Raw genomic sequence first — 10,429 nt, forward strand, 5'->3', positions numbered from 1 at the left:
TGTTTGCTCTCTGCAATTGCTACAAGCACTCAATTCTTATTAAGGTTTGTAGAGTACCTAAATAAATACTGCATACTCCACCCTCTTTAAACACCTCAGAGAATGTGGTCTAAGCAGTTTGCAAAGCCTGTCCAGAAGTAAAGAGAGTTTCAAATTACAAACCCATGCATGTGTGTGCAAGAACATATACATGGGAAAAGGTGCTTGGCATTCCTCTATAACCTCCTCCTCCCTGAGACCTCAAGGTCCTTCATTAGCAGTACTATGACCCTCCAAGCACTCTGCTGACACAGGGAAATAAAAAGGCTCTTGGAATCCTATTAGAACCTCCAGATTCAGGCTTAGGTAGGATTTGAGATCTCCATGTTACTAGAGAAAAATATCAGTAGTTTTACAGGAGACTTTGGCTGTCTTGATGTCAAGTGGAGATCAAAGGTTGTTAATAATGGTAAAGCCCAGCTATCCCTGGGGGGTTGTAGCCCATAAACTCCTTCATAAAGTCAGCTCTGAACTGCCCGGGAGGGATGTGATTTCAGACTTTGTGTCTGAGGTGGAAGACATGTAATAGCTAGCCACAGAAAATTAGCTTGGATCAAGTGATCATGAGTGGATTCATGAGTGCAATGGCAAGACAAAATTAGATTTGAAACTTCTGGGAGGACTTCATTTTGTGAGAGCAGCTTCTAGGGGATAGAGGGAAGAAGTTAACGAAATTAATGAAGCCAGCTGACCTGGCAGGCTCCAGAAGGGGAACAAGACAGGAGAATGGAATGATTTTTAGTTGAAGATACTAAACACCTGGAGCTTGCATCCTTATCAAGGCTTAAGCCTTGTAGAAAATAATTGAGGTTACCTAGTTGTTGCACAGTGGTTTTCAGGAGGAAGTTTGGCATAACCAGCCAAAGGAATACGATCACTCAGGGAAGAAAGAGCTGTCTTACATGATGAGGAAACACAAGGCTAAAGGTACATTTGTCCAAAGGTTAGATCATATAAAGGCCATTATTCAGCAAATATGGGTCCTTAGCCTTGTAAATGCAAAGCAGGCAGGGAAGGAAGTGGATCTGATCCAGAGTGGGGCATGGTCAGCAGGGTCCTGGAACAAACAACTGCTGGGCACTCACCAGAGCTGCCTGTGTGGTGAGGAGATGTTGCAGCACAACAGCCACCCAGAAGCAGGAGCAGCAAGTGTGTCGCAACATTTCTGAGATTTATTTTTTTATTAGCTTCCAAGAAATGGGCTGGAGGCAACGTTTTCCCCCAGAGCATGCCCAGGATGACTCAGCCCTGCCTGCTCCATGAGCTAAGAGGCAGAGGGGCTGTAAAGACAGGCAGGAAGGAACATGGCTGGCACAGGATGCACAACGTGGGCACTGCCATGAGGACCTGCAATGGCACATGCTCTGTGCCTGGGCAAAATGTTTCTTCCTGCAGGGTTTTCTTGGACCAGCAGCACTCTGCAGGGCAAAAGTTACGTGTTGCTGCTGCTCTCTGGTATTTCACCTTGCCCTGGGAGCCTCTGAACTCATAAAAAGGCCTTTCAGAAAGAGACTTAAATTATCTCTGAAAAGCCAAGGGGAGTGTATTGTGGTTTTTTTTTCCAAGGCAGGCTCTGAGTGCAATGCATTAAAATGACAAAGGGAAGTAAAAGTCTTGCGATGACAAGAAATTCCTGTCTCACTGATGTGTCTGGTACGTGTTTTGTGTTTCACTCCAGAGCCGAGCTGCTACGTGCTGCCCTGCCTGAGCACACAGAGCCGAGCACAAAGCACCTGCCAGGCACTGACACTGCTCTGGGTGCATTCCTGGGGCAGCCAGGCCCCTCAAGGTGCTCCTGGCCCAGTTGTCCTCCATCCCTCATTCTGCCACCGCTTGTGACTGGTGGTACTGGTGAGGATGTGGAATGTTGGGTATTGGCCACCTAAAGGCAACCACAGCACTGCCAGTCAGCCAGCCTGGGCCACTAAAACACCAGCCCTGCATCCTTTAACTTAAACACCCCAAAATCTCTGCACCTCCCCTGCCAGTCCCATTCTTGACCAGCAGTACAGCCTTGGATAATTCCTGCTGGCTTTTATTGAGATGAGTTCCTTGTAAGCAAGGGCAGGAGACACAGAAACCACTGAAAGGGGCCACAGCAGAGAGCCTTGCAGAGCCATGTCCTGCCTCACACGGCAGTTGGGATTTTCTGGAGTTAGAAATCCATGGAATTTTTTTTTTTAGAAGTCCATGGAATCCATTGAATATTTCCTTTGAGGTGTTTGTGGCTGTCAGTATTGTCACTCTTTGTGCTGCTGAACATGTCCTGGCTGCAGGCTGCCCACGGATCCCTGTGCTCACCTCTCTCATGCAGGGGTATTGAAGGTGGTGCAGCCCAGCTTTATCAGTTTGACCTGAAATCAACTGCATACTGTCACACCAGACAGATCAACAGCAACAGAACAAAATATTTAATGATTAAGTAGGTGATAAGGTCAGGCTTGCAGTAGTTGGATTGCAAACAGAGCAACAGCAAAACAAACGCAGGCAAGCGCAGCAGCAGAGGCTTCCTTGTCACAGAGCACTCCCTGAGCTGAGCCCAGGAGCTGGAGCTGGGGCTGTGGTACAGCCCTGACCAAGGGCAACACCAGCACAAGTAGAAGGTGCAGAATCACTGTGAGAGAGCTGCCTTTAGTTGTGTGAACTGAAGCTAGTGAGGAGAGTCAGTATCTTGGCCAGAGGCCGCTGTACTTTGTGTTCCCTTCATATTCTTTCTCCTTTCTTTCCTTCCATTTGCACACAGCTCAGCTTTAAACAACAGTAATTTCAGTTTTATGCCCCATTTTCAGTCGAATGGACCTATTCATCACAATACCCCTGGTAATTGAGACTGAAGTTTGGAATTAGGAGTTTGTGGATGATAGTTCACCCTGCAATCAGTGCAGAGGTGAGAAATGACAACCTCATGGCAGCTGATTCATCCCCTGAAGGAGCCTTTCTCTCTGTGAAGGGTAGAGAAGATCTGCAGAGCAAATACAGCCCCCGAGGTGCAGGTGGAGCAGGGAGCAGGGGCTGAGCCTCTCCCAGCTCTCTGCTGGAGCGTGGCAGTCCCTGCCCAGCCCCAGCTCACTGCCCTGCCGCAGGCTGGTATCGCTTCAGCTGATTCAGAAACTCTTCCCTTGCCATGGCTGCTCATTTTCTGCCAGCTTAGGGATCCAAGATGGCCTAATAAGGGATTGGACAAGTGCCAGAGCCAGCATGAAGCCAGGAGAGGTGAGGGAGTGGTAGAAATGCCTTTCTTAGGCATTTCTGCAGAAGCAGAAAGCTGCTCAATTGGCCCCATCATAAATGGGCTGTTCAGCATGAAGTGCCTGTGTGAGGTGGAAAGAACCCATTTCCCAAAGCACTTAGATGTTTTCTGATAACTGTCCCGTGCCTGGGTCTTGGCATCAGCCTGTGTCACACCCTTGTGTCTGGGACTCTGTAATAAAGATAAGGCAGGTTGTGTGGCACAATGGAAGCTCAGTCTGAGGCTCAGCTGAACAACCATCCTGAGGAGATTTCCAGATCCTTTGAGTGTCTCTTGTCTCCAGCTGGGCCACTTATAATCAGCTTTGCTATAGGGCTTGGACTTTGGGCTGAGAAATCCCCCATAGAGGCTGCCAGGGGAGAGCTCTGATGGGTTACATCTACAGAGGAGGTCTGAAGGCATTTCTCTCTTTCAAACTGCCCTGAAAACAGCAACTCTGATGTGCTGTTCCAGGAATAAATCACATTTTCTGAGAGCAGGACTTAGAGCTGTCTGAAGGGTTTGCATTATACAGACATTGCAAGAGCTGTTGGAAAGGATGTCACAAATGAGAGAAAATAAAGTAACAGCGCTGATGTCTCCTTCCCCTAAAGCTCAGGGACAGCTTTTCCCCACTGTAGCTAGATTTGCTTTAAAGCTTGAAGTGTTCACTACTCTAATGCTGTGTTGTTTGATCATTCACAGGGCACAGCACAGACCAGGTGAGGCATGGGAGTCAAGGTGAAGCCAACATCAGCAGTGAGATCCAGGTCTGACTTCTCCACTCCTGGAGGAGGCTGGAAAACAAATCTGCGGAGCAAGCCCGAAAAGAAGAGGAACAGCTCCATCCTGGCCAGTCCTTCACCAAGGCAAGCCCTTCTCCCTGAAGACAACCAGGGGAGAAGTTAATGGTCAGCACAGTAACTGTTAGTGTTGATGTCTGAGACATTCTAAACAGGAGATAGTCTGGAAGAGCAGGCTGCTGAGGTAGGAAATTTTCCCTTCCTTCTCTCTGTGTATATTAGAGTGCTACTGATTTGGTCTCAAACTACACAGAAGTCTTTAGAAATATGAAATTGTTCAGTGACTGTGAGTAAATCCATGTCTCCCATCTCTGTCAAAGAAGAGGTGGTTACCTACAGCAGTGGTGGATAGGAGAAATGACCAGAAATCCTTTACCCTCTGTTCTGTGTCCCTGGCTTTCATACTTTTTTTTCCTGAAATCAGGGGGAACTGCCATTAGCCTTGTACCCACACCCCTCTTACCTATGGAGAATGGAATAAATGCTTCTCTCCTAATGAAGTTCCCATTGGCATCAAGGAAATGGGAAGGGTTGAACTGATGCGGGGTTTTCCAGTGTAACTCGTCATTCAGAGCAGAGGTCAGCAGTGGAATAATCTCAGTACCCTGAAAGGGATCAAAGAAACTCATGGAACAGGAGATCACTCCCTTACATGAGACAGACTGTGTTCTTTTTCTTAATGTGAAGGGGCAAATAAGACATGACTGATAGAACTGGGGAATGTTCTCTCTGCCCCATCGTGGCTCTGTCTGTTTTCAGTAACTGCTGTTTTATTTTCTGGACCACAAAACATTCCTTTCTTACACAGTCAGATCTTTCAACAAAGGTGCTGGGGTAGAGGTCCCACATTTGACATAAAAAGATTCAAACCGGTGTGATTTAATTAAATCTCTGGTTAATCATGATTCAAACAACTGTACCAGACCACAATCCATTGTATGTTTACAGTAATTATCCTGGATCTGAGACAAAGGGTCACAGCACAGACTAAACCATGCATCACCGTGTCTTTAGTTATTTATGTGTTTCTTCATCTACTTTAAAGAAAGCTGTGAGGAATCTGTGCAGCACAAGCTGGCAGCCTCAGAGCTCACCTTCGGAATCACGTAGCCTCGGAAATTCACATTTCTGGGAGTCGATCGGGATACGCCCATGGGGACGATATTGGCAAACCTTTGTATTTCGTGTATTACTGCTTCTGTGTAAGGCATTTTTTTCCTGTCCTCCAACTTAGGCAGCTCTCCTGGTTCAATGACATGGTTCATTTCTTCCTGAATCTTTCCTTGGAGGGAGGAAAGGATTAAGAAGCTGATAACAATCTCATCTTGTAACTGAAATGGCTACCAGTTTGGCAGAGAGGAGGAAAAGGGAAAGCTGTAAATATCTGGGAAGGGCAGAAGTGGGTAAGTCAGAGCATGGTGGGGTTCTTTCAGGTTTGTTGTTGAGCTAAGGCAGCTTGAATGGAGTCACTACAGTCCATCTCATGCCTGACTCTCATTACACACCTTTGTTACCCCATAACCTCCAACAGAAACCAGATCAGAATCAGCTCCTGAGGGGACCTTGAGTGACGTAAGCCCATAGCCTGCAGGTGAATTACCAGGAGCTTTACTGTGTCTGTAGGCTGCCCCTCAGCCTCTCCCACTTGGCTGGGCTGGTTTATTGCAATCCAGCTGAATAAAATTCCTTTGTAAAGTCAACGCTTGCTGTCTCTCTCAGAGCGCTGAGAATAATTACTCTAGGCAGCACTGAATGAGTTCCACTCCCTTCCACAACCAAAGACTTAAGCATGCAACAATAAATTGTACAAGAGATGTGTCCTCCTTACTCTGAATTTCTGGGTATTTCATCATCAGCAGCAGCCCCCAGCGCACAGTTGTGGATGTGGTCTCAGTCCCAGCAGCAAAGAGGTCCAGGGTTGAAAACATCAGGTTTCCATTGCTGAATGCAGTGTGTGGTTTCTTTGACTCCTTCAAAACATGGGGGTAATACAGCAAGGGATACCCATATGTGACTGTGTTGCCACCATTTTTATCTGCATTTTAGCCTTCTGTGACTTTATATGTGCTGTAAAACTGAATATTTAGTCTTTTAGCATTACGGCCTATGCTATGTGGAATTCGTCTGGTCCCAAGCATATGTGTAATCCCCAAGTCTAGATATTAGAAAAAATTCCAGTGAATTGGAATTTATTTATCACTGTACCATTCTTGCAGGAAGGTTTGGGATGATCTCCTCCTTATGTGTGCTGAGTGGGAACTTATTTCCCTCTCATGGGATGTCTTGACAACTAAATCCCTTTAACCAGCAGTTCCAGTGGGGCCATGAGCAAATCCAGCACAGCTCAGTGTGTGATATATTCTTTGATATATTCTGCTCACTGCACTTCTTGGGTTTCCACTCACTGCCAGTCCCTGACAGATGGCCTGTCCTAAGTCAGAGCTAAGGAAAGGGAAGAGAAAGGCACTGGGACTCAGCTTTAAAGTACCTGTTTTTGCTTCACCAGGAAGGCATCGACAAAGCCTGTTAAGTCATTTTCATTAAGCTCCTCTTTGTGTTCCTGGAAGAGCTTCTGGAGAAAAGCATTCAATTCAAGGATGTTTTGTAGCACAGTCTTGGAAGCTCCAGACAGAAATCCAAGGGATGGGTAGAAGTTATATAACTGCAAGACAAGTTTTACTGTTAATTGGCATTTTTGAACACATACTGGTATCTCAAATCACACTGCTGGTCCCTTGTCCTATGCCCTGACATTTGAGGCTATAATTCCCCCCTTCTACAGTCCAAGGAACTCTGGATTCCTGCAGAAATAGAATGTTCCTTCTGTAATTCAAGGAGGCAGGTTTGGGACTGTGCTTCTGCTCTTCAAAGAGGATAAAGTTGTTCCTTTTGGATTTTTTTTTTCTTTTACTAATAGGTTTAACTGAGTAAGTACAGGAGCCTGTGAATCTGTGCATTGCAGATACAGAACCACAGATGTGTTCTGTACAGGCTGACTGGCTGATAATGTTCTTGTTCCCAAGAAGAAATATGTGGGAGGCCAGAAGAACAAATGCTGAAACTGGATATTCCCCAAAAATCGTAAAATTAAGCTCTTACCTGCACCATAGGGGAGCCCAACAGCTTAGTATTTTGATTTATCAGCTTCAGCAAAGTTAGAAATACTGGATCATCATATTCAAACCTCTCTCCAAACAATATAGAGCAGATGACATTGGATACAGCATTGTTGAGAATCATTTTTGTATCAAATGGTTTCCCTGTATTTCAAGCAATGAAAACAAATGACAAAATGACTATGCTCATTTCAATCTGGTTTCCTATGGAAATGTAGTCCTGAGCTCCCAAAGAAAACTCATTCCCCACCCAGAATTCATAGCAGGGAATTTTGTTTCAGTGTTTTAAGGCCTTGGTTCAATAACCTAATGCACTTTATGCTGAACTTTAACCACGAGATACCATTTGCTCAGAGTTAAACTTTCATTAATCTTTATTGTTCTGCTAGACCTGTTCTCTGTCTCTGGATGAAAGACTTGACACTCACCATGATAGGATTCAAAATATTTGATAAGGGAATTTACTTCCTCCAGGATTCGGGTCTCAAGGGTTCTCTTTCCCATTCCAAAGTCTCTCAGTGTGGACAAGGTAAATCTTCTCATTGTTTTCCACATCTCTCCATGGCTGAATGCTATGCCTAAAATAAATGTGTAACATCCTTATGGCACCTGTGGTTCATAAATTTTCTTACACACTGGTGCCTCCTAAGATCACAAAAACTGATCTGTAAGAGGACAGTGCTCTCTGCTCTGAGGATGTAATGAGCAGAGACAAAACTTATCCAAGCAAAAGGTCAATTACCATTTCCTTGTGTCATTTTTCTAAATATGGGTATTTCTGCCCTCTCTCCAAACTCTTCAGCATGATTTAAAAGGGCATCCTTGATGGTTTCATATCCAGCCAGTACCACGACCTTCCTGGGTCCAAAATGCACCGTGAAGACGCTGCCATAGATCTTGGAGAGCTGTCAAGGTGAATAAATATGTTAATTCAAAACCAGATCTGGACTCAAACACTAGTACTGGCCACTCAGGGTGGTTTCTAGACCAAAAGGAGCCTCCCAGCCCTGCCTGATGTCTCCAGGTGCTGCTGTAATTCAAGCAATGAGCAGCAGCTATCGATTGCCAGCATCTCTGCTTGCACCCTGTTTGCACAACAAGGTGTCTGCTATCACTGCCCCAATCAGGGGAGTCAGTAGAGTGCCACTGCATTCCTGTGGTGTTCTGCAGTAGCAGACCAGCAATACCACCTTGGGAGGCTGGCTAGAGAATGCTGCTGCAGGCAGGCCTGTTTGTTGTAGTGCTGGTGACCTGAGGCAAGCAGGCGTGCACACACCTTTGAGGCTGAAGCCACAAACCCTGCAGAAACAAAGCCAGACAATAACTCTTTCTTTCAGGACAGCACTTGTCTCTAATTATGGCAAGGTGGGTAGTGTTGCAGTCATTATGGAATTATTTGCTGGCCACCAGAAACTTGAATCTGACTAGGAAGCATATTCTGGTAGATAATGTCACAGGAGTGTTAGGCATTTATAGCAAATTAAAAATGAATCATCTGTTACCCTGAAAGGTGGCTTTGACAAGCTAATCATTCACTTGGTATTTTAGGCTTCGTTTGAACACACTGCAAGCCATCCTCTCCAAATGTCTTCTTGTTTCTGATGTGCCTGGCTTACCATTTTCTATGCATTAGATAGATTCCACAAATTGAATTTCAGATTAGAAGCAGCTCCTGTTATTACACCAGACAAATTGAATTTGTTTTCATCAAGCAGTGGTTTGACGGCTTGGGAGATAACATTAGCACTGGTTCTTCCATCCCTGGCAGCTCACAGAGCAAGTGGCAGAGCCAGGGGCAGGGAATCACAGCTGCTCTGAGCCTTCCTTTGGCCATCTCCTTGCATTAGTGCTTCTTGGCAGCCCCTCTGGTTTTGCTCAGCAGCACAAGTATTGGATGTGGCAGGCCTGAAAGCCCAAATAAAGCTCCTTGGTAGATTATGGGAAATTAGTCTGGTGCTGCCACGTGATATTTGTATAATAAAATCCCCCAGTACTGCCAAAAATAGTTCATAAATAGTTTCATACTGACTTCCTCAAACATACCCAGGAGCTCAGGACCAGAAGCCCATCAGAACTGATCTCTACACAACCCTCTGCCCCATAAATCAGGGCAGATGGGCACTGTGTGCCTGCTGTAGGAATTCTGTGCTTTGACAACACAGGATGCCCTTTCTTCCACAGCTAACAGGAGGATTGCAGTGTCTGCACTGCCCTCCCACTGCAGATGCTCAAGGAGTTCTCTGGGGACCCGCTTTCCCCCACCATAGTGTCCAGCCAGCAGCACACACACAGGGCATGTGACAGGTCCCTCACAGCACCTCAACTGTCTCTACAGCAACCAGATAAAATCTGCATTCCCACTCAATTGTCCCCAGGTCCATGTGGGAACACAGCAGACACTTTCTCAAACAAACATTGCCCCTGGCTTTTTAATATTTAAGTGGGTTTTTTTCCTCTCTCTCTCTTTTAGAAATTTAAGTATCCATGGAGCTGTGTAAGAAAAAGTAATTTGATTAGTTAGACACATAAAATCCATGCATTGAGTCCTCAACCATCCTGAGCAGTGTGTGCAGGGGGAGGGCTGGGGAGGCAAAGTTCTGCTGTGCATTGCAGAGATGTAATTAGTTTTGGGAAAAAAATTGTCTCTCTGGGGATGATGCCTTTCCTTGCTTCATCCCTTCCATCCACCCATCCTTCCTAGAGGTCTCGTGGCAGTGAGACCTCTCTTGATGGCAACACAAGTCTTTTACCTGCAGCCATTGAAGGGCTCAAAATACCAACAATTTGGAGTGGATTGTGAGGGGTGGGAGGTCTACACTTGGGTGTGTATAAAGAAAGGAGTGTTTGTTTTATGTTCATATATATAAATACAAGTGTGTGTGTGTGTGTGTGCACCTCTGAAGATAAAGTTGTTCTGCCTGTGTGCCACATATCCCATTGCTGCCCTCCACACAAAGCAAGCAGAACCACATCTCTATTTCCCCAGCTGCATTTCTCATTGCAGGAATTGCACATTTCCCCCTGCCTGCTGGCTCAGCCCCTACCTCTGTCAGCGACTGGAACGGCTTTTTCAGGTCCACCACGTTCAGGTTCCCGATCACAGGAAGAGGTCGTGGCCCAGGGGGCAAATTGCAAACGGACTTCTTGGAGCTGGAGAGAAAGTACAGGAGAGCAAAGAGCCCTGCTGCCAAACAGAGCAGCGAGCAGGAGCCCAGGTACTGCAGGAGACTCTGCACAGCCAT

General features: G+C 45.9%; 1 protein-coding gene across 1 annotated transcript; it reads right to left on the bottom strand.

Moving 5' to 3' along the window:
• Positions 1–2,665: 2,665 nt before the first annotated feature.
• Positions 2,666–10,429, bottom strand: LOC132080817 (cytochrome P450 2K4-like). Its single transcript, XM_059484128.1, has 9 exons — positions 10,232–10,429; positions 7,930–8,092; positions 7,616–7,765; positions 7,171–7,331; positions 6,560–6,733; positions 5,900–6,041; positions 5,166–5,353; positions 4,535–4,676; positions 2,666–4,151 (listed from the first exon to the last, which is right to left on the bottom strand). Exons 1-9 carry the CDS (start codon positions 10,427–10,429, stop codon positions 3,964–3,966), a joined length of 1,506 nt encoding a protein of 501 aa, XP_059340111.1. The 3' UTR covers positions 2,666–3,963.

This window comes from Ammospiza nelsoni, chromosome 17 (assembly GCF_027579445.1).
Source record: "Ammospiza nelsoni isolate bAmmNel1 chromosome 17, bAmmNel1.pri, whole genome shotgun sequence".
Taxonomy (NCBI): Eukaryota; Metazoa; Chordata; class Aves; order Passeriformes; family Passerellidae; genus Ammospiza; species Ammospiza nelsoni.

What these genes read in the sequence shown, in the direction of transcription:
- LOC132080817 (XM_059484128.1), bottom strand. Translation starts at nt 10,429, where the DNA reads ATGGCTGTGCAGAGTCTCCTGCAGTACCTGGGCTCCTGCTCGCTGCTC. An exon ending in AAAAATGACACAAGGAAATG is followed by an intron (nt 7,766 to 7,929) that starts GTAATTGACCTT and finishes CATTTATTTTAG; the next exon opens with GCATAGCATTCAGCCATGGA. An exon ending in ATATTTTGAATCCTATCATG is followed by an intron (nt 7,332 to 7,615) that starts GTGAGTGTCAAG and finishes CTTGAAATACAG; the next exon opens with GGAAACCATTTGATACAAAA.